Below are 23,999 nucleotides of genomic sequence, written 5' to 3'. Positions count from 1 at the left end.
GTGTGATACTGACCTTATTAAAACATATAGGCCTATGGGCTAGGGTACATGAGGTGTGATGCTGACCTTATTAAAACATATAGGCCTATGGGCTAGGCTACATGAGGTGTGCGACTATGATTCCAACAAGTCACAAAAAAGGCAATGTTTCTTATGCTGGGCATCATTCACAAGTGATATATAATTCACAAGTGATAGGCAAATATTGTCACACATCTCACACATAGTCTCACACATCAGACTATTCTTAATTTAATCTTGTCTTTACATATAGTAAATAATATATGTGTGAAATTTGTTTTGATTTAGAATGGACCATTATCATGCACCTGTATCGAAACAGGGGCAGCGGGAAAAATACATGTAATCTCTGCACTTAAATAGCGAATGGAGGACACTTTTCCCGTGGTTAATTTTTATGCCAGCCAGGTAGGCTATACTCCTGTTGTAAAGCAAAGCAATGTGCTTAATATTAGGAAAGTTGAGAAATAAATATAGTAGGCCTAGCCTATAGAACGCTGATGGGATCCTCCTCTAATAGAGGCCATCACTCTGTTTTCTCACGCAATTGCATACCCTATAGAAATGTTGCGGAACATGAGCTCATGGGCTATCATGAAGTGTTTGATTAGATTTTCAGTTACATTTGCATTGATGTCAGAGTGATTAGAGGGACAATAGAGTGCTGAGTACCAGGCAATTAGCAAGTTTGGTAGGCTACTAATGACCATCAGCAGCATCAGAGCTTGGAGAAGCCTAATTACCGTGACTAAACATCATGCCGGTGTGGCGGCAATACGGTCACCGCAACAGCCCTAATAGGGGTTATACATTTGAGACTATTCCACTAGTTCCATTGTGCCATGCAAGCTCAATCAATAAAGCAAATACATACTACTTGAACACAGTTCTGTTAGGCAAAGGCCAAAACCTTGCTATGTCTAGGGCTATTAGTCTCATTAAGCCATCAGATATGAGGTGACCTTGATAAGGATCAACTCTCCTTTGGGAGTTTGCTTAGCCTTTCTAGCCTGAATAGTCATCTAAACACCGGAACAACCCAATTACTCTGAGCAATCTGCAGAGCCCCACAGAGCCCCAATACTCTTATCAGCCACCCAGTCACAACAATGTGGGATTCAACCAACAGCTTTGTAGTGGGATTTTAAAATATAGTGGGATTTTTAAAACTTAATAATGACAGTTGACACTTTACTGAAATTTTTTGGGCCCTGGTAAAAAATAGTGCAGTATATAGGAGAAAGGGTGCCATTTGGGAAGCAGACCTGGTTTATATTAGTTGTTTAGCTATTTATTACAGCACAACTAGCTAAAGAATGCTGATATGGAATAAGGGATTGTGTCTTTATTCAAATCTTAGGGTTCTCTTTAGGTTGGGAAATCAGCTCTGTGTTTGTGTGTGTGTAACCGTTTGTATGTGTGTGTATGCGTGTGTGTGTGTGTGTTTGTGTGAGTTCGTGTGTTTGTGTGTGTGTGTGTGTGTTTGTATGTTTGTGTATGCGTGTGTGTGTGTGTGCGTGCGTGCGTGCGCGTGTTTCTGTGTGTGTGTGTGTGTGTGTGTGTGTGTGGCGAGATCTTTATCCCTTTGCCTTATTTTCTTATGTTCCCTTCCCATGAATTCCTATAATCAGGAGGTCTTTTCATTCCAAATGGAGTGTGTTGACCTTTGCTTACACTCATATCCTTGGCATCCCAGGTGGCATTTTTTTGTTTTTAATCATACTTCATGAATATATTGAAGTATATTGAAGTATATCCGTGATAAATTTACTTTTGTATATTTGAAATTATCTAAATTGTTCCAATTTGAAATATATTTAATGCCTTTAATGTCAACTTTCTTAGTGTTTCATTAGGCATTCTGTTGGGAAGGAAGATTATCAGTAATTCAAAATAGAAAAACAGTAACGAGTCACTCTCTAACCTGAGACTCTGTAATACAGCACAGGAACTGTATTTTACAAAGAGACAGCCATACATTATGTCAAATTTATATAACAAATATTGGACATATCGGACACTGAAGTGGTTCAGAAGGGAACATAACTGAACTACGTCCTACTCTATTGGACTGGAAGATTACTTTTTTCACTGCTTGGCAAACCTCCCTAAAAGATACTCAGCTCTGTATTGATCTAATACATACTCATTCTTTTCCCTTTCAGGTGTGCAAGGAGAAGCATCGCTTTGAGAAGCTGATGGACTATTTCCGTGTGGAGGATGGGAACATTGACTTCATGGTGGCCTGCATGCAGTTCATCAACATCGTGGTTCACTCAGTAGAAGACATGAACTTCAGGGTTCACCTGCAGTATGAGTTCACCAAGCTGGGCCTTGACGAATACCTGGAGGTATGGAGGACGCTATAAATACAATATAATAATTCATGTAAATCATGTGTTCATGAACAGTCACTAAAACTAGGGCCTGGATTTGTACCTGGTCAGGTCAGGAAAAACTTCTGGCCCAACATCTACTTGAATGAAGTCTCCAAGGAGCCATACATAGGCTGTGTCTTATGCCTTTTGAGACCGCATTTGAAGGCAGGAAGTGGAAATGGTCATTTTAAGTTCTGTCCCTTTTCCAAGATGCCTTTAAAATGTTACCTCTAAGGTACCTTCATATGTGTCTTACTGTGACTCACTGACCTGAATCTCTCCTTCTCTCCCTACAGAAATCCAAGTACACAGAGAGTGACAAGCTGTCAGTACAGATTCAGGCCTACCTGGACAATGTGTTTGATGTGGGCGGGCTGCTGGAGGACGCAGAGACCAAGAACGTGGCTCTGGAGAAGGTGGAGGAACTGGAGGAACACCTGTCCCATGTAAGAACCACCAGACTGACCACCAGACCACCAGACTGACTACCAGACCACCAGACTGACTAACAGACTGACCAGCAGACTGACCACCAGACCACCAGACTGACCACCAGACTGACCACCAGACTGACCACCAGACCACCAGACTGACCACCAGACTGACTACCAGACCACCAGACTGACTACCAGACTGACCACCAGACCACCAGACTGACTACCAGACTGACCACCAGACCACCAGACTGACTACCAGACCACCAGACTGACCACCAGACCACCAGACTGACCACCAGACCACCAGACTGACCACCAGGCCACCAGACTGACTACCAGACCACCAGACTGACCACCAGACTGACCACCAGACTGACCACAAGACTGACCACCAGAACACCAGACTGACCACCAGACCACCAGACTGACCACCAGACTGACTACCAGACCACCAGACTGACCACCAGACTGACTACCAGACTGACCACCAGACTAACAACCAGATGACCAGACTGACAACCAGACCACCAGACTGACTACCAGACTGACTACCAGACTGACAACCAGATGACGAGACTGACAACCAGACCACCAGACTGACTATCAGACACCAGACTGATTACCAGACTACCAGACTGACCACCAGACCACCAGACTGAGTATCAGACACCAGACTGATTACCAGACTGACGACCAGACTACCAGACTGACAACCAGACCACCAGACTGACAACCAGATGACCAGACTGACAACCAGACCACCAGACTGACCAACAGACCACCAGACTGACAACCAGACCACCAGACTGATCACCAGACCACCAGACTGCCCACAGACCACCAGATTGAACACCAGACCACCAGACTGATCACCAGACCACCAGACTGACCACCAGATCACCAGGCTGACTACCAGACCACCAGACTGACTACCAGACTGACAACCAGATGACCAGACTGACAACCAGACCACCAGACTGACAACCAGACCACCAGACTGACAACCAGACCACCAGACTGACCACCAGACTGACTACCAGACTGACAACCAGATGACCAGACTGACAACCAGACCACCAGACTGACCATCAGACCACCAGACTGACTACCAGACTGACCACCAGACCACCAGACTGACTACCAGACCACCAGACTGACCACCAGACCACCAGACTGACCACCAGGCCACCAGACTGACTACCAGACCACCAGACTGACTACCTGACAACCAGACTGACCACCAGACTGACCACCAGACCACCGGACTGACCACCAGACTGACCACCAGACCACCAGACTGACCACCAGACTACCAGACCACCAGAGTGACTACCAGACTGACCACCAGACTGACAACCAGATGACCAGACTGACAACCAGACCACCAGACTGACAACCAGACCACCAGACTGACAACCAGACCACCAGACTGACCACCAGACTGACTACCAGACTGACAACCAGATGACGAGACTGACAACCAGACCACCAGACTGACTATCAGACACCAGACTGATTACCAGACTACCAGACTGACCACCAGACCACCAGACTGACTATCAGACACCAGACTGATTACCAGACTGACAACCAGACTACCAGACTGACAACCAGACTACCAGACTGACAACCAGACTACCAGACTGACAAACAGATGACCAGACTGACAACCAGACTACCAGACTGACAACCAGACTACCAGACTGACAAACAGATGACCAGAGTGACTACCAGACCACCAGACTGACCATCAGACCACCAGACTGACTACCAGACTGACCACCAGACCACCAGACTGACTACCAGACCACCAGACTGACCACCAGACCACCAGACTGACCACCAGGCCACCAGACTGACTACCAGACCACCAGACTGACTACCTGACAACCAGACTGACCACCAGACCACCAGACTGACCACCAGACTACCAGACCACCAGAGTGACTACCAGACTGACCACCAGACTGACAACCAGATGACCAGACTGACAACCAGACCACCAGACTGACAACCAGACCACCAGACTGACAACCAGACCACCAGACTGACCACCAGACTGACTACCAGACTGACAACCAGATGACGAGACTGACAACCAGACCACCAGACTGACTATCAGACACCAGACTGATTACCAGACTACCAGACTGACCACCAGACCACCAGACTGACTATCAGACACCAGACTGATTACCAGACTGACAACCAGACTACCAGACTGACAACCAGACTACCAGACTGACAACCAGACTACCAGACTGACAAACAGATGACCAGACTGACAACCAGACTACCAGACTGACAACCAGACTACCAGACTGACAAACAGATGACCAGAGTGACTACCAGACCACCAGACTGACAACCAGACCACCAGACTGACTATCAGACACCAGACTGATTACCAGACTGCCAGACTGACCACCAGACTGACTAGCAGACCACCAGACTGACTATGAGACTGCCAACTAGACTACCACACTGACAACCAGACTACCAGAGTGACAACCAGACCACCAGACTGACCACCAGACTGACTACGAGACTGACAACTAGACTACCAGACTGACAACCAGACTACCAGACTGACAACCAGACCACCAGACCACCAGACTGACCACCAGACCACCAGGCTGACTACCAGACTGACTACCAGACTGACAACCAGACTACCAGACTGACGACCAGACCACCAGACTGACTATCAGACACCAGACTGACCACCAGACTGACTACCAGACTGACAACCAGATGACACGACTGACAACCAGACCACCAGATTGACAACCAGACCACCAGACTGAATGTCAGACACCAGACTGAATGTCAGACACCAGACTGATTACCAGACCACTAGACTGACCAACAGACCACCAGACTGACTACCAGACCACCAGACTGACCACCAGACCACCAGACTGACTGCCAGACCACTAGACTGACTACCAGACCACTAGACCACCAGACCACTAGCCTGAACACCAGGCTGACCACCAGACCACTAGACCACCAGACTGACTACCAGACCACTAGACCACCAGACTGACTACCAGACCACCAGACTGACCACCAGACCACCAGACTGACTGCCAGACCACTAGACCACCAGACCACTAGACCAACAGACTGACTACCAGACCACTAGACCACCAGACTGACTACCAGACCACTAGACCACCAGACTGACTACCAGACCACCAGACTGACTACCAGACCACTAGACCACCAGACCACTAGACCACCAGACTGACTACCAGACTGAACACCAGACTGAACACCAGGCTGACCACCAGACTGACCACCAGGCTGACCACCAGGCTGACCACCAGGCTGACCACCAGACTGACCACCAGGCTGACCACCAGACCACCAGACTGACTACGAGACCACCAGGCTGACCACTTGACTGACCATGAATTCTATAGATTCTATGCGTGTCCTTTTCCCTTCTGAACATTTGACATGAAAACGGTTCCATGAACAAAGTAATCAGGTACATCACTATTGTCTGATTATGTATTTTCTGGTGTCAGTCAGTCAGTAATACAAGGAAACAATCCACCAAACTGTTCCAATGACAGAAAGGTCAGAGTTAGACATGCCGTCATCCTAAGAATTTCAAAACAAACCCTGCTTTCAGGGACCAGGAATTATGGGGGAGGAAGAGAGCGAAACATTCCACCCTAAGAATTCCTTTAGTTTACAACACGTGTTATCTGTCCAAATTCAAAAGTGAAAACTGTGTCAGTTCAGCCTCACTTACACTGCCTGTGTCATGTTGCTAGTTATATCACATTTCTTATTAATGCTGCAGAGATTACAGTACGAGAGAGAGAGAGAGAAAGAGAGAGAGAGAGAGAGAGAGAGAAAAGGGAGTGGATCTGGGCGAGATGCCCGAGTTGGACTTTACTGGATCAATGCTTTAATTCATCTCCTCCTTCCCTTTCTCCATCCCTCTTGTCCCATCACTTCACTCACTGATTTTCTCTCCATGCCTCCTACCTTCTCTTTCTTCGCTCACCCTCTATCCTCTCCACCCTGTACTAGGTGACGGAGAAGCTTCTAGACGTGGAGAATGAGACCATTACGAAAGTGGCTGACCTGGAGAAGCAGCTCCTACAGAAGGACAAGGATCTCCATGTCATACGGGTAAGATAAGCTGGCGATCACTATTATGATACTGAATGAAATTATCATTATATTTCTCATATACAGTATCAAATGTACCCTTTATGATTCAGAACAGCGTGTCTCAATGTTGTATTAATATGTTGTTTAGCAACAGTGTTTTACAACTCCTGGAGAACTATATGTACAGCAATGGCAGAATGACATTAACGTTTGATCAACTATGCTCTAGCAAGAATGCTATGATAGCAAATTGATTGTCAGGAAATGGAGTGATTATGATCCTGTATAGTTTGTGGAGTCATCATAGTGTGGTTTCTCTCTGTCTCCCTCTGGTGTTCTGACCCAACAGGAGACGTACGAGTCGACCAACACCCAGGTCCACACCCTGAGGAGGATGATCAAGGAGAAGGACGCTGCCTTCCAGAGGAGCTTCAACATCGAGAAGCGCCTGCTGGAGATGGAACAGCAGGGGACCATCCGCCTCCGCAAGCAGCCGGACGGGGACATCGCTATCGAGCCCCTGGGAGGGGGCGGTGGTGTTGGTGGTGGAGGAGGAGGGGGTGGAGGTCCGGTGGTGCCTCTCGGTGACTTTGGGCAGAACGGAGGGTTCTCAGTGGGGCCTGGAGGAGTAACAGGGCCAGGAGGACCAGGAGGACCAGGGACTAGTCTACCAAGGGCCAGTGAAGCACCACCTCCCCCTCCCCCCCCTCCACTTCCCTCTGCTCTAGGTACATTACCATGCACAGTTATAGTCTTTCACATCATTGTGCCGACTCCAACTGTACTGTGTTGGCTTTCTTTTCACATTGTCCTTCACAGCAGGGGTTCTCAACCGTTTCCATTCTGAGGCCCACTGAAAGGTTCAGAATCACTGTTTACAGCATGGTTCCAGGAACTATGGTGACACACACAGCTGGATGGACGCACAACATTAGTGTATGCCACCATAAACCAATATGAAGGATCTTTTATTTATCGTACTGATTTGGTACAGCCTGTTAGAGCTCCACTAGTCTCTCTCACAGACATTCATAAGCTTGAGATTTTATTATGGCTCTATAGACTGCCGTTGTTTGATGCTGTGTTTGTCTTCTGTTCCACAGGAGAGAATGCTCCATGCCCACACCCACCCCCTCCTATGGCCCCGCCTCTACCAGGAACTGCTCCCAATTTCATCCTCAATATGGGCCTATCAGGTAAGAGCTAGTAGCAGCATCTAAATATACTTAAGGTGGAGTATAGAATGTGTTCAAAAGAATACAGTACAATACACAAGTCGGATGTAATGGTTGTAATGTAATGGCTGTCCTGAATTTCGATGTAATGGTTGTCCTGATTTTCCATGTAATGGTTGTCCTGATTTTCTATGTAATGGCTGTCCTGATTTTCGATGTAATGGCTGTCCTGAATTTCGATGTAATAGCTGTCCTGATTTCCGATGTAATGGCTGTCCTGATTTTCAATGAAATGGCTGTCCTGACTTTCGATGTAATAGCTGACCTGATTTTCAATGAAATAGCTGTCCCGATTTTCAATGAAATGGCTGTCCTGACTTTCGATGTAATAGCTGACCTGATTTTCAATGAAATAGCTGTCCTGATATTCTATGTAATGGCTGTCCTGATATTCTATGTAATGGCTGTCCTGATATTCTATGTAATGGCTGTCCTGATATTCTATGTAATGGCTTTCCTGATTTTCTTTAAATTAATAATAAGCACTCTAATAATGTCGGTTTGCAGCTATCAGGATCAAGAAGCCCATCAAGACCAAGTTCCGTCTGCCTATATTCAACTGGACCGCTCTGAAACCCAACCAGATCAACGGTACGGTCTTCAGTGAGATAGATGATGAAAGAGTACTAGAGGTGAGTCTACCAGTTCAGGACAAACTTCCCTTTACGGGCCTTCATCTGACAGTTTACCTCCTAACTAGGGGCCTTCATCTGACCGTTTACCTCTTAACTAGGGGCCTGAGTTGTTCTTTGTCATGTTGTGTGGTCAGGAAAATAGGCCCTCAAAGCCCTACTTCTAACTCATTCAAGGCCACACTCCTAATTCATTCAAGGCCCCACTCCTAATTCATTCAAGGCCCCACTCCTAATTCATTCAAGGCCACACTCCTAATTCATTCAAGGCCACACTCCTAATTCATTCAAGGCCACACTCCTAATTCATTCAAAGCCCAAGTCCTAACTCATTGAATGAAACATTCTCATTGTCATAGAAAATGGACATGCATTGAGGTATCACGTTTGACTGAGTGTGTCGTGTGTGTTGTCTGTCTATAGGACCTGGATGTGGAGAAGTTTGAGGAACTGTTTAAGACCAAGGCCCAGGGTCCAGTGGTGGACCTGAGTGGCCCCAAGACCAAGGTGTCTCAGAAGGCTATCAACAAGGTCTCCCTGCTGGACGCAAACCGCTCCAAGAACCTGGCTATCACCCTGAGGAAGGCCAACAAGAGCACTGAAGAGATCTGCAAAGCCATACAGACGTATGTACTGTAGCCTATACCTCACTCTCCATCAATTAATCACATCAACAATTCAGTTGTCACAAAGTGCTTTACAGTAACCAGCCTAGACTTTCAAAGAGCAAGCAGAAGCACAGTGCCAAGGAAACACTCCCTAGAAGGAAGAAACCTAGAGAGGAGCCAGACTCAGAAAAGAGGCCCATCCGCTGGCTCTAACTGCATCGTGTCCCGTTCTAGCGCTTATGTTTCCAACCTGTCTCCTGTCCTGTCTGATGTTTCCAACCTGTTTCCTGTCCTGTCTGATGTTTCTAACCTGTCTTGTCTGATGTTTCCAACCTGTCTTGTCTTATGTTTCGAACCTGTCCTGTCTGATGTTTCTAACCCGTCCTGTCTGATGTTTCTAACCTGTCCTGTCTGATGTTTCTAACCTGTCCTGTCTGATGTTTCTAACCTGTCCTGTCTGATGTTTCTAACCTGTCCTGTCTGATGTTTCTAACCTGTCCTGTCTGATGTTTCGAACCTGTCTTGTCTTGTGTTTTGAACCTGTCCTGTCTGATGTTTCTAACCTGTCCTGTCTGATGTTTCTAACCCGTCCTGTCTGATGTTTCTAACCTGTCTCCCCGTCTAATCTTTCTAACCTGTCCTGTCTGATGTTTCTAACCTGTCCTGTCTGTTTCTAACCTGTCCTGTCTGATGTTTCTAACCTGTCCTGTCTGATGTTTCTAACTTGTCCCGTCTGATGTTTCTAATCTTTCAGTATTGTAACCTGTACTATCTTTCTCTCCTTATAGCTTCGACCTGAAGGCCCTGCCGGTGGACTTCGTGGAGTGTCTGATGCGTTTCCTTCCAACGGAGGCGGAGGGGAAGATGATGCGTCAGTACGAGCGGGAGCGGCGACCGCTGGACGCGCTGACGGACGAGGATAGATTCATGCTCTTCTTCTCCAAGATCGAACGGCTCACCCAGAGGATGAATATTATTACGTTCGTAGGGAACTTCTCAGACAACGTCAACATGCTAACCCCGCAGCTCAATGCCATTATCGCAGCGTCCGCATCCGTCAAGTCTTCACCCAAGTTAAAACGAATGCTAGAGGTAAGGGTTCTCTCATCGTCGTCGTCCATCATCAATGATTAAACTGGTTTGAATTGGAAGAGAAGCATCCTTTCACATTAGCAGTCAGTGGTGAGTTTCCCAAAATATTCATAGCACAAAGATCATCCAGGTCAATTGTAGGCAATGGACGAAAGATGCTCTTAGTGTAACAAATATGTAGGGAAATCGAGTAGCTTTTGCTTGACCACTGCCACATTAGTATGGTGCTAAGATGTTTATTCTTTACTTTCTGTACTCACATAGATCATCTTAGCCCTGGGAAACTACATGAACAGCAGCAAGAGAGGATCTGTGTATGGCTTCAAACTACAAAGTCTTGATCTGGTGAGTACTGTACGATACAAAGTAGCACATTCTAGAGAGCGGCTCTCTGCAAGTCCTCAAGAGACTGCTCAAGGGCTACACTTTTCAAGGTGTACTCCTCCAGAATGAAAAGGGCCATGTATTCTGGACATGTATTCAGTTCCAGGTAGTTCCAGGTAGTAATCAGTAATACAATGCTACACTTGTACACTTGTTTCAAGGTTGATAAAAGACGCTGATATGTATTCTGGTTGTGTATATCTTTTTCTCTGTCAACTACCGGACACTAGTTATAAAAGGCTCCATGTGTACCAGTGAAGGATCATAATAATGGCTGGAACGGAGACAATGGAATGGCATCAAACCATGTACTTGGTGTATTTGATGCCATTCCAACTATTCCGCTCCAGCCATTACCACGAGCCCTTACTCCACCATTAAGGTGCCACCAACCTCCTGTGATGTGTACACTTGTTTCAAAATGTACTCCTCCAGAGCAAGTGAAAATAGCCTTGACTGATGTGGAATTCTCTCCTCCCCCAGCTACTGGACACTAAGTCTACAGACAGGAAGATGACTCTGCTCCACTACATAGCTGTGGTTGTCAAGGAGAAGTATCCTGAGCTGGCTAACTTCTTCAACGAACTGCACTTTGTGGACAAAGCTGCTGCAGGTGACTACCGAGTTACACTCACAGACACCATTCAACTGGAATGGGTTCTTCTCTCCTCACTGTACAAAGAAGACTGTAGTACATGTGATGCACCGTTGAAATAAGGTTTGATATTGTGTGTGTGTGTGTGTGTGTGTGTGTGTGTGTGTGTGTGTGTGTGTGTGTGTGTATGTGTGTGTGTGTGTGTGTGTGTGTGTGTGTGTGTGTGTGTGTGTGTGTGTGTGTGTGTGCGTGTGTGCGTATCTCTCTCTAGTGTCTCTGGAGAATGTGCTGCTGGACGTGCGGGAGCTGGGTAAAGGGATGGATCTGATCAGGAGAGAGTCTAGTCTCCATGACCACTCCGTTCTCAAGGGCTTCCTCCAGACCAGCGACACTCAGCTGGACAAACTGCAGAAGGATGCCAAGACCGCTGAGGTTCTCAAGCCACCTCCATCCTATCAAAACTACAAACTGAATTTTTCAACACTAACGTCTCTAACATTTTAAACTTGAATAGTTCTTCCACTACTCAAAAAAACATTTTGTTGATCACTAAAGCAAGCACACAATTTTTCTTCAGGAACCTGTTCTACCTGTTCTAAAACTGCCAACTGGTCAAAACACAACACAACACAACTTAGTGTAACATGAAACAACACCTCTTCCTTCTTAGACGCAGCACAACAAAGACCTGTGCAACAATACAGCACAACACTATAAAAAAGGCTTTGTTAAGGTTTGCAATGTTGACAAATGTTGTGTTCTACCCTTGACACGTGTCTCTCCCGGGTCATTTCTAGGAAGCCTTCAACAATGTGGTGAACTACTTTGGGGAGAGTTCCAAGACGACTCCTCCCTCCGTGTTCTTCCCTGTGTTTGTGCGATTCATCAGAGCTTACAAGGTAAGGAAGGACCAAACAACACACATCTTCTACAGGGATCACATGTATGTAACAGGCCACTTAGCTAACACTGTTATCCAAAGTGACTTATTGTAAAGTGAGTTCATACATGTAGGATGTGTATGTGATCCCTGTAGGAAATGAACCCACGACCTTGTAGTGCTTTGATGTGTGTCAATAGCGCCACACTTTTACCAACTGAGCCTCACAGGGCCATGTTCAGGAGGAGCTTACTCTCTCTGTCCTATGGGAGTTAGCCTAACCTTGAGTTAGTCTGGCTGTTGTCCCGCTGCCTCCCAGAGAAAAGCAGAACTGTCTGTGTGCCACAGGACAGGGTGTGGACTGGAGTAACAGGTCTAATAACAGGAAGGGCCAGCTGGGTCAGAACGGTAGCTGTGGTGTTTAAACTGGGTCCTGTCTTCCCCCCTTCCCACCTGCCTTCCCCTCCTGCCCCTGCCTCCCCCCTCTGACCCCTGGACCGATGGCCCGCTCTTCCTCTGCCTCCCCCGGATGGACAGCTCTGTCCTGCGACACAGACACCTTCCTGAGATTGTTCTCTACAAGGATTTATGGATCTGTTAAAGAAACGTGCAGCAAAAGGATTTGTGCATTTGCATGTGTGTGTGTGTGTGTGTGTGTGTTAGAGAGAGAAACAGGGAGGGGAAGAGCAAGAGACACACACAAACACACAGAGAAAATGAATGGTGCTGACTGTTTAGCTACATGAAAGTATGTTATCTCTTTGTTTATTCAACTCCCAGATCCAGTTCTTCTATTATAAAAGAGACCAAATCTTTCCATAGCTTGGCTTAGCTAAGTTTTCTCTGAATGGCGTGCATTTTGTGATGTCCTCCCTACAGGATGCGGTGGAGGACAATGAGCAGAGGAAAAAGCAGGAGAAAGCCATGAGAGAGAAGTTACTGGCTCAGGAGGCCAAGCAACATGACCCCAAGGTACAATACTAGAAGTCTCCCTAGCCCTAAATCTGTCAGACAAGGCCCAAAAAGCCAAAAGATGCTCAATGATTTTTTAATTAGCAAATTTAGGCATAACATGCCAGCAGCAAATGCTGACGCTACACATCCAAATATATCGGACCAAATTATGAAAGACAAGCATTGTAATTTTGAGTGTGGAAGAGGTAAAAAAGTATTGTTGACTATCAACAAAGACAAGCCACCGGGGTCTGACAACTTAGATGAAAATCTCTGCGGATAATAGCGGACGATATTGCCACTTCTATTTGCCATATCTTCAGTTTAAGCCTACTAGAAAGTGTGTGCCCTCAGGCCTGGAGGAAAGCAAAAGTCATTCCGCAACCTAAGAATAATAAAAAACCTTTACTGGCACAAATAGCCAACCAATCAGCCTGTTACCAACCCGTGGTAAACTTTTGTAAAAAATTGTGTTTGACCAGATACAATGCTATTTTACAGGAAACAAATTATAGGGAAGGACATTCAACAAGCACAGCACTTACAAAAATAACTGATGATTGGCTGAGATAAATTTATGATAAAAAGATTGTGGGGGCTGTTTTGTTAGACTTCAGTGCGGATGTTGACATTATCGATCATTGTCTGCTGCTAGGAAAACGTATGTGTTAGGGCTTTACACACTCTGCTATTTTGTAGATAAAGAGTTATCTGTCTAACAGAACACAGAGGGTGTTCTTTAATGGAAGCCTTTCCCACATAATCCAGGTAGAATCCGGAATTACCCAGGACAGCTTCCTAGGCCCTTTACTTTTTTCAAACTTTACTAACGACATGCCACTGGCTTTGAGTAAAGCCTGTGTCTATGTATGTGGATAACTTAACACTATACACGTCAGCTACTACAGCGAATGAAATGACTGCAACACTTAACAAAGAGCTGCAGTTAGTTTCAGAATGGGTGGCAAGGAATAAATTAGTCCTAAATATTCCAAAATGAAAAGCATTGTATTTGGGACAAATCATTCACTAAACCCTGAACCCTGACCTAAATCTTATATTGAATAATGTCCACCTGATTGACCACTAGACCACCTGACTGACCACCTGACTGACCACCTGACTGACCACTAGACTGACCAATAGACTGACCAATAGACTGACCACCTGCCTGACCACCTGACTGACCACCTGACTGACCACCTGACTGACCACCTGACTGACCACTAGACTGACCAATAGACTGACCAATAGACTGACCACCTGCCTGACCACCTGACTGACCACTAGACTGACCACTAGACTGACCACTAGACTGACCACTAGACCACCTGACTGACCACCTGACTGACCACCTGACCACCTGGCTGACCACCAGACTGACCACCAGACCACCTGACTGACCACCTGACTGACCACCAGACTGACCACCTGACTGACCACCTGACCACCTGGCTGACCACCAGACTGACCACCAGACCACCTGACTGACCACCTGACTGACCACCTGGCTGACCACCTGGCTGACCACCTGGCTGACCACCTGGCTGACCACCAGACTGACCACCAGACCATCAGGCTGACCACCAGACCACCTGACTGACCACCAGGCTGACCACCAGACCACCTGACTGACCACCTGACCACCTGGCTGACCACCTGGCTGACCACCTGGCTGACCACCAGACTGACCACCAGACTGACCACCAGACCACCTGACTGACCACCTAACTGACCACCAGACTGACCACCAGACCATCAGGCTGACCACCAGACCACCTGACTGACCACCAGACCACCTGACTGACCACCAGACCACCTGCCTGACCACCAGGCTGACCACCTGACTGACACCAGACCACCTGACTGATCACCTGACCACCAGACTGACCACCAGACTGACCACCAGATTGACCACCAGACTGACCACCAGACTGACCACCAGGCTGACCACCAGGCTGACCACCAGGCTGACCACCAGACTGACAGACAGATTTATACAAATCTCTGCTGTTGAAAACTAAAAGCTAGTCTAAAGTAAATGGGCGATAATGTCTAGATGCTTTTTACAGTGGAGATTGACTTTATAAATTGCTTGGCTGGGCTGATGAGAAAATGGATTGCGCAGTGAGATGGAACAGAGTAAATAGGCATTTCAACGTCATAGCTTTAGCCGGTGGTAACTTGTGGAATAGACACCGTCTGGAATGCGGTATTAACCAATCAGCAGCCAGGATTAGACCCACTTGTTTTATAATTCTCAATATAAGACTCTCACACTTACTATAAGGAGTTTATGCATTTGTATGATTGAAACGATCCTCGGGCAGCTCAAGCCATTTAGGCAGAATTTGATGTTCTTCCTCCTCTCCCTCCCAGGTCCAGGTAGTGAAGAAGAGGCAGCAGCAACAGGAGCTGATCTCTGAGCTGCGTAAACGCCAGGCCAAGGACCACCGACCCGTATACGAGGGGAAGGACGGCACCATTGAGGATATCATCACAGGTGGGCTCGATATGCAGCCTCGCTGGTAGCCACGCAGCACCCAGCCATGCCCCAGTAGGAGCCCCAAGCCCCCTAGTCCAAGCCCCATCCCAAGCCCCAGCCCCAACAACCCAAACCCAGCCCCAGCCCAAGCCCAAGCCCCAGCTGCCCCAACCCCAGCAGCCCCAGCCCAAGCAGCCCCAGGGACTGGGCTAAGATCACTGTGGTACTCAATTGCTTGGCTGGAGGAGCACTGTGTTACGCGGTTCAGACACCACTACCAGAGGCTCTAGAGCATCTAGACAACAGCAGATTCCAGTTCTCAATCATGTCCCAGTAGTTTCCTTTTTGTGGCCTGCTAGTTATCTAGATTAGTAGTGTCTCATCATTATGTAGTATCTGTGCGGCTAAGCAGCAATTGAACCTCAAAGTATACAGTAGGCATGTAGTTGAGTCATTACCCTCCCAATGCCCTGCTTCATGGGATGTGCTAACTCAGGACAGTTCCCGAACTCAACTCTCATTAATCAAAATCTACTGTGAAATAATCCAAATGTTAAATGTTAATAATTGTAATAATATGTTAATAATGTGTTAATAATGCCTTTCCTTCCTGTTACTTTACAAAAAGTACATCTACGTTATTCAACATGCAGTATATCCCTGTCCTCCTGGACATAGCGTCATCTACGCTATTCAACATGCAGTATATCCCTGTCCTCCTGGACATAGCGTCATCTACGTTATTCATCATGCAGTATATCCCTGTCCTCCTGGACATAGCGTCATCTACGTTATTCATCATGCAGTATATCCCTGTCCTCCTGGACATAGCGTCATCTACGTTATTCAACATGCAGTATATCCCTGTCCTCCTGGACATAGCGTCATCTACGTTATTCAACATGCAGTATATCCCTGTCCTCCTGGACATAGCATCATCTACATTATTCAACATGCAGTGTATCCCTGTCCTCCTGGACATAGCATCATCTACGTTATTCAACATGCAGTATATCCCTGTCCTCCTGGACATAGCGTCATCTACGTTATTCAACATGCAGTGTATCCCTGTCCTCCTGGACATAGCATCATCTACGTTATTCAACATGCAGTATATCCCTGTCCTCCTGGACATAGCGTCATCTACGTTATTCAACATGCAGTATATCCCTGTCCTCCTGGACATAGCGTCATCTACGTTATTCATCATGCAGTATACCCCTGTCCTCCTGGACATAGCGTCATCTACGTTATTCATCATGCAGTATATCCCTGTCCTCCTGGACATAGCGTCATCTACGTTATTCAACATGCAGTATATCCCTGTCCTCCTGGACATAGCGTCATCTACGTTATTCAACATGCAGTATACCCCTGTCCTCCTGGACATAGCGTCATCTACGTTATTCATCATGCAGTATATCCCTGTCCTCCTGGACATAGCGTCATCTACGTTATTCATCATGCAGTATATCCCTGTCCTCCTGGACATAGCGTCATCTACGTTATTCAACATGCAGTATACCCCTGTCCTCCTGGACATAGCGTCATCTACGTTATTCAACATGCAGTATATCCCTGTCCTCCTGGACATAGCGTCATCTACGTTATTCAACATGCAGTATATCCCTGTCCTCCTGGACATAGCGTCATCTACGTTATTCAACATGCAGTATACCCCTGTCCTCCTGGACATAGCGTCATCTACGTTATTCAACATGCAGTATACCCCTGTCCTCCTGGACATAGCGTCATCTACGTTATTCAACATGCAGTATATCCCTGTCCTCCTGGACATAGCGTCATCTACGTTATTCAACATGCAGTATACCCCTGTCCTCCTGGACATAGCGTCATCTACGTTATTCAACATGCAGTATATCCCTGTCCTCCTGGACATAGCGTCATCTACGTTATTCAACATGCAGTATATCCCTGTCCTCCTGGACATAGCGTAATCTACGTTATTCAACATGCAGTATATCCCTGTCCTCCTGGACATAGCGTCATCTACGTTATTCAACATGCAGTATATCCCTGTCCTCCTGGACATAGCGTCATCTACGTTATTCAACATGCAGTATATCCCTGTCCTCCTGGACATAGCGTCATCTACGTTATTCAACATGCAGTATATCCCTGTCCTCCTGGACATAGCGTCATCTACGTTATTCAACATGCAGTATATCCCTGTCCTCCTGGACATAGCGTCATCTACGTTATTCAACATGCAGTATATCCCTGTCCTCCTGGACATAGCGCCATCTACGTTATTCAACATGCAGTATATCCCTGTCCTCCTGGACATAGCGTCATCTACGTTATTCAACATGCAGTATATCCCTGTCCTCCTGGACATAGCGTCATCTACGTTATTCAACATGCAGTATATCCCTGTCCTCCTGGACATAGCGTCATCTACGTTATTCATCATGCAGTATATCCCTGTCCTCCTGGACATAGCGTCATCTACGTTATTCATCATGCAGTATATCCCTGTCCTCCTGGACATAGCGTCATCTACTTTATTCATCATGCAGTATATCCCTGTCCTCCTGGACATAGCATCATTTACGTTATTCAACATGCAGTATATCCCTGTCCTCCTGGACATAGCGTCATCTACGTTATTCATCATGCAGTATATCCCTGTCCTGGCAACTTACTCCATATAGTGCACTGCTGTTCAAAACATAGTACACTGTATAGGGAATATGGTGCAATTTCAGAATCACCCAAAGAACTTGTGGTCCATACACCAAAACATGGAGGTATGGCACAGAGAGAGCTGGAATGCTGGATATAAAGATATTACAGTGACAACACTGAGAAGTGTACCAAGCTGATGGCACATCAGATGGTCTACCACAGTACAGCACCAGTACAGGTTCCTCTGTCTCAGGTGTGACATTTTCTCCCCTCATCCTCCTCCCCCTTCAGTGTTGAAGAGCGTTCCCTTCACAGCCCGTACTGCTAAACGAGGCTCACGGTTCTTCTGTGATGCACAGCTGTGTGACGACTCCAACTGCTAGTCCCTACAGTTCCTCCCCCCTAATGCCAAGGTTGTCCAGAACAGGTGTCCCCTCCTCTGACCACTGTGCATGCAGCATGACCTCCCACCCTGTCCCTCCCTAAGACTACTCCTTAACCCTTCACTAACTTCGGCGGCGATTTAACAGTTCAGCACAGTGCAGTTTGAATCCTGGCCCTCGACTCTTATTGGTGGGCAAGTGATGTGTTCTATATCCCTCAAAACACCTCTACCTGAATTATCAGGGTAGAAGTCAGACAGCCAAACCTCTTTGGATTACTGAATCTACAAAGACTGTATCAAAAGCTAATGTTAAAATGTGAATATGTAATGCTTACTACCACGAAATATAATCATATGGTCAATATGACCAATATGAAGTTGCATCTAGCATAACAGCATGGGCATGGAAAGCTACATTACCGGTATGTAAATACTGTATGTTCATTTTTTTATCAGGTTTTATACTTTTTTGATTTATTTTTCATAAATCTTAAAAGTACAGTATAGTAATTAAGAGGTTTGGCTACAACTGCTAACAATGCCTTGTTGTTCCTTGAAACTAACTAACGTGGATGGTTTGGTTTCCCCTCTAACCTGTTAAGAACCTTTCCTCAACCTCTACTCTGTATTCATTCTACCCCTCTGAACAGCTGAACAGAAGATTAATGACAGTATATGCCACTTCTAAATGCTGCAGGGTAAGAAAGGCAGCCTGAAGCCTGTTTGCTTGGCCCTGGCCATGCTCGTACTGTGTGCTGCGGCCTGCGGACATGCTGTGTGCTGCTAGCTACACAGTCTATGGTGCTGCTACAGTGATGTCAGCTGCTTCAGCCAGCCCAGCGCTTCAGATGCAAACAGGAACATGCTTTACTGTACAGCAAAGCGTTCAGATATGCTTTACAACAGCCAGGACTGCTTTACTGCACAGCAATCGGATATGCTTTTACATTAGCCACAGCAAAGCAGTCAGATATGCTTTTACAACAGCCAGGTCTACTTTTCTGCACCACAGCCCAAAAATGTAGCTTAATATTTATATAGCTGGATACATCCCCCAGAATACACTGTAAGTTCATGTCAGGTCATTTTCTTTTCCATCAACGTTACCTCTCAGGAAAACAGATGCAGCGGTTGTAGGGGGATTGAAATTTAAAGGGGCTATCAGCAGTTGCTACACACATTTTTAGACTTAATTATAAGTTACATAATTATATGTACCCATTGATTCTTGAAGAATATACACTATATATACAAACGTATGTGGACAGCCCTTCGAATTAATGGATTTGGCTATTTCAGCCACTCCCGTGCTGACAGGTGCATAAAATCGAGCACACATCATGCAATCTCCATAGACAAACATTGTCTCAGTGACTTTCGACCTGGCACCGTCATAGGATGCCTCCTTTCAACAAACTAGTCCGCCACATAATCTGCCCTGCTAGAGCAGCCCCGGTCAACTGTAAGTGCTGTTATTGTGAAGTGGAAACGTCTAGGAGCAACAACGGCTCAGCTTCAAAGTGGTAGGTCACACAAGCTCACAGAATGGGACCGCCGAGTGCTCACAGTCGGCCTGCACAGAGCCCTGACCTCAACCCCGTCGAACACCTTTGGGATGAATTGGAAGGCTGACTGTGAGCCAGGCCTAATCGCCCAACATCAGTACCCGACCTCACTAATGCTCGTGGCCCTGTAGCAATGTTCCAATGTTCCCTGTAGCGATCTAGTGGAAACCCTTCCGAGAAGAGTGGAGGCTGTTATAGCAGCAATGTTCTGACATCTAGTGGAAAGCCTTCCCAGAAGAGTGGAGGCTGTTATAGCAGCAATGTTCGGACATCTAGTGGAAAGCCTTCCCAGAAGAGTGGAGGCTGTTATAGCAGCAATGTTCGGACATCTAGTGGAAAGCCTTCCCAGAAGAGTGGAGGCTTTTATAGCAGCAAATGTGGGACCAACTCCATATTAATGCCCGTGATTTTGGAATGAGATGTTCTTCAAGCAGGTGTCAACATACTCTTGGTCATGTAGTGTAACTTATAAATGCCTCATGAGCTTAGTTCAACTGTTTTACCCCATCACAAACTTGTTTTACTCCAATGTTTGAAAATAAGTAAATGTAAACAAACATTATATAGCTTCAAAACATGGTCACCTATCCTTTAGATATCATGGATGGTCAGTCCTTGCATTAGTAGCTCTGTTTATGAACAGAGAGTGATTACATTTCTCCAGCCCCATCCCTCAACCTATTACCAAAACAGGTGCAGTGAAAACACCGTCATTTCTACTGCTGATTGCCATTTTAAGGTCGTTTCCGATTGAGGCAAAATATGCACCGTTGGATGCAGACTCCGCGCACGCGAGAACATTGCCTTTTTTAATTTAAATTGCGCTATAGTATGGATCTTCCACGCTACAGATTTAATCTACATTCATGAGTCTTTCCTTCTACTCAGGTCCCTCCGTCATCACCACCTCACCTCTCGTCTTCCATGTTGCATGCTGTGTCCAGTGTTCTGTCCATCCACCACTCACCAGTCTGTCACCTGTTGATGGCATGTCTCAATGTTGTGTTTGTCCCTGGTAACTGTGACTTGCGGTGTGCTGAAAAGCTCGTTGGTCAACCAGCTCTGTTGAGACCCCTGCACATATCCACACACACAGACATGTTCAGACAAAATGGACATTTATTCAGACAAATGGACAGAAACATTGGCAACACTAATTGAACACTCCATTTTAAGGGCTACATAACACTGTCATAATCATGATGGTATAGACATTTAAGGAGTCCTTTTAGAGACGACAGGTTAGATGAGTTGTATGAATATTAGCTTCTCTATAGCACGGTACCTCACAGAGCTTGTTGTCTACAACTGTGATACATTGTTGACATAGTGGTTTGTTTAAATAACTAAACCCCCATAGCCTTGGATTGAAAAATCTATATTCCTCTGTTAGTTTTAAGTTGACAGTGAAAGGCATCATTCTCTTTTTAGTTAACATATACCCACATTCAATTGGCTACCCATTTGACAACATATAAGTAAAATTTAACAATTCTAAACATATTTGCTGAAATATTATGTTTGGATAAGCACTGCAAATATAGGTTCCTTAATCAACAATCTCAAACCTGACCATGACACCACTGGACCAGAGTTTGACTTCCCAGTTAACCTGTGTGACCCCTCTCTCTCCCTCCTTCACCCACTCACAGATCTCCGCAGCCAGCCTTTTCTGCGGAACGACACGCTGATCCGGACCGGCTGGAAGAGACCCTAAACAAACCACTCGTTCTTCCTCCCTTATCACCCCTTCCCTTTATAACCCCCACCCCCCCCCCCCCCCCCCCCCCCCCTCCCTGTGTCCCGGTGGTCTCACCCACCCGAGGCTGCACAGAGACTAAAAGGTTGACAGGACCGAACCAATGGCCCTTGTTTTACAGGGGTATTTATTTATTTATGGAGATCCTTTATGGACACTGTCTCTCAACAAGCAGGTATAACTGTAGTATCACCGACATAGCCTACCCTACTCTCCCACTGCAAACACACACCGCACACCGCACACATGCACACACACAGATAATATTAAGAACAGAACTGGGTAGAAAGAGTCCAAAGAAGAAGAGTATAGTGGTGAGTTGAGCCCTTAAAGGGGCGGCTCACCTCACACAAGCAGGAAGGAAGGACACTTCAACTGCATAAGGTGGACATGGAACCACAAGTGCCTGCTAATGTGGATATTATTTCCATGAACCTGGATTTCCTCAGATTGTGCAATCCAAGCAAGATTGAGACTGGGAGACAGTCAGTCAAGTCACTTGGATAAATGACAGCATATGTTGACTCTGCTGCTGGGATTTCCACTTCAAAGAGAACTGGGTTGTGTTCATAAGGCACCAAACAGAAGAAAACGGAATGAAACAGGGAGGGACTACCTGAACCAATAAGAATCGTCATTTTGGTTTCCGTTGCAAAACGTTTTCGGTTGTGTGTCCTACCTAATGAATAGGACCTAGGGTTTTGCCTTCACATGATGTCTGTCCACCGATTCAAAAAGGACTGAAGATTATTGTTATATCGGTGGTCTTTTCAGGACAAGCTAGCCAAATCAAACTTTCTCTTGTGTCTTATTTCTTACTGTGCTAAAAAAAGTGCCTTTTTGACAGTATTATTTTTATGTGACTCAGCCATAATGTGTATCTTTAAATTCTTTTTTTGTTAGATTGTATTTTGTATTGCCTTTGTATGATAACATTTAAATACTGTAAAAGAAAAAATCTGAATCTCAGCTTTAATCACTAACATATCTAAAGGTTGCTTCTCAGTGCTGTAATATAAATGAGCTTAGGCCAAGTGTCTTCCGAAACGTTAAGAGTGGGTTAAAACATTCAATGTTTTTGCTGTCTATTACTTATTCATCTTTATGACCTACTACAGTACAATTACCACTTCAGTCGTACAATTTAATTACGACTTAATTACCACTTAAGTCTTAAACACTCCCAAGTTTAAACTGAATTATTTCAAACCACTGACAAAGAACCAGAAGGAACTTTACCTTGTTCAGAAGTTGAAAGCAACAGTAAAGTTGGTCTGAATGTTATGTAACTGACAAGACTTTCTTGCTTAGCAAGTGATGAACGTATGAGGATGTTTCTAAACTGCCTGTTTAGCTTACTTGCATTTGTTGGTGGGGAAAGAATGCATTCCTATGAGTCTAACCATGTTCTCAATGCTTGTTCTCTTTGCTTACAGTTTTAGAACCGCAATGATGACCAATTCTGTTTTAGAACCGTAATGATGACCAATTTAGTTTTAGAACCGTAATGATGACCTTAGTAGCCATCGAGTAAGCAGAATGATTGTGCACGCTGAGACTATCTGTGTTTCAATATGGCATTTCCTCAAAAGGGACCGCCCATATTTACACTACTTACATTACCTTGTTGTACGAGACACGACTCTTATAGCAGATATTTCTATACACATTTACAAATCAAAGAATAGAAGAAGCCTTGTACTTTTTTGTCAGAAGTATAAAATGAAATAGTGTCTGACATTTGATGTATGTTATCTTAAATATGACTGCACTTCCCCCTTAATAAACAAAATGACAATGTGACCC

General features: G+C 45.7%; 1 protein-coding gene and 1 long non-coding RNA gene across 2 annotated transcripts in view; one reads left to right on the top strand and one right to left on the bottom strand.

The window, feature by feature from the left end:
- The window catches only part of LOC120059112, a 61,261-nt gene extending 39,091 nt beyond the window's left edge, over nucleotides 1–22,170 (bottom strand). The window contains exons 1-2 of the long non-coding RNA XR_005478126.1: nucleotides 22,085–22,170; nucleotides 21,347–21,508 (exon numbers count right to left, since the gene is read on the bottom strand). This is a non-coding gene — a long non-coding RNA (uncharacterized LOC120059112). The remainder of the gene's footprint in view (nucleotides 1–21,346; nucleotides 21,509–22,084) is intronic.
- Nucleotides 1–22,185, top strand: part of LOC120059111 (formin-like protein 3) — a 77,411-nt gene extending 55,226 nt beyond the window's left edge. Inside the window, exons 9-24 of the mRNA XM_039007922.1 lie at nucleotides 2,187–2,372; nucleotides 2,696–2,845; nucleotides 6,887–6,988; nucleotides 7,320–7,698; nucleotides 8,074–8,166; nucleotides 8,713–8,837; nucleotides 9,261–9,463; nucleotides 10,234–10,537; nucleotides 10,802–10,882; nucleotides 11,405–11,534; nucleotides 11,788–11,948; nucleotides 12,314–12,415; nucleotides 13,276–13,368; nucleotides 15,730–15,853; nucleotides 18,776–18,897; nucleotides 22,087–22,185. Of these exons, the coding sequence (XP_038863850.1) occupies nucleotides 2,187–2,372; nucleotides 2,696–2,845; nucleotides 6,887–6,988; nucleotides 7,320–7,698; nucleotides 8,074–8,166; nucleotides 8,713–8,837; nucleotides 9,261–9,463; nucleotides 10,234–10,537; nucleotides 10,802–10,882; nucleotides 11,405–11,534; nucleotides 11,788–11,948; nucleotides 12,314–12,415; nucleotides 13,276–13,368; nucleotides 15,730–15,853; nucleotides 18,776–18,867 (2,325 nt within the window). The 3' untranslated portion in view covers nucleotides 18,868–18,897; nucleotides 22,087–22,185. The remainder of the gene's footprint in view (nucleotides 1–2,186; nucleotides 2,373–2,695; nucleotides 2,846–6,886; nucleotides 6,989–7,319; nucleotides 7,699–8,073; nucleotides 8,167–8,712; nucleotides 8,838–9,260; nucleotides 9,464–10,233; nucleotides 10,538–10,801; nucleotides 10,883–11,404; nucleotides 11,535–11,787; nucleotides 11,949–12,313; nucleotides 12,416–13,275; nucleotides 13,369–15,729; nucleotides 15,854–18,775; nucleotides 18,898–22,086) is intronic.
- Nucleotides 22,186–23,999: the final 1,814 nt, after the last annotated feature.

This window comes from Salvelinus namaycush, chromosome 14 (genome assembly GCF_016432855.1).
Source record: "Salvelinus namaycush isolate Seneca chromosome 14, SaNama_1.0, whole genome shotgun sequence".
Lineage (NCBI taxonomy): Eukaryota > Metazoa > Chordata > Actinopteri > Salmoniformes > Salmonidae > Salvelinus > Salvelinus namaycush.
This window is presented reverse-complemented; position numbering and strand designations above follow the sequence as displayed.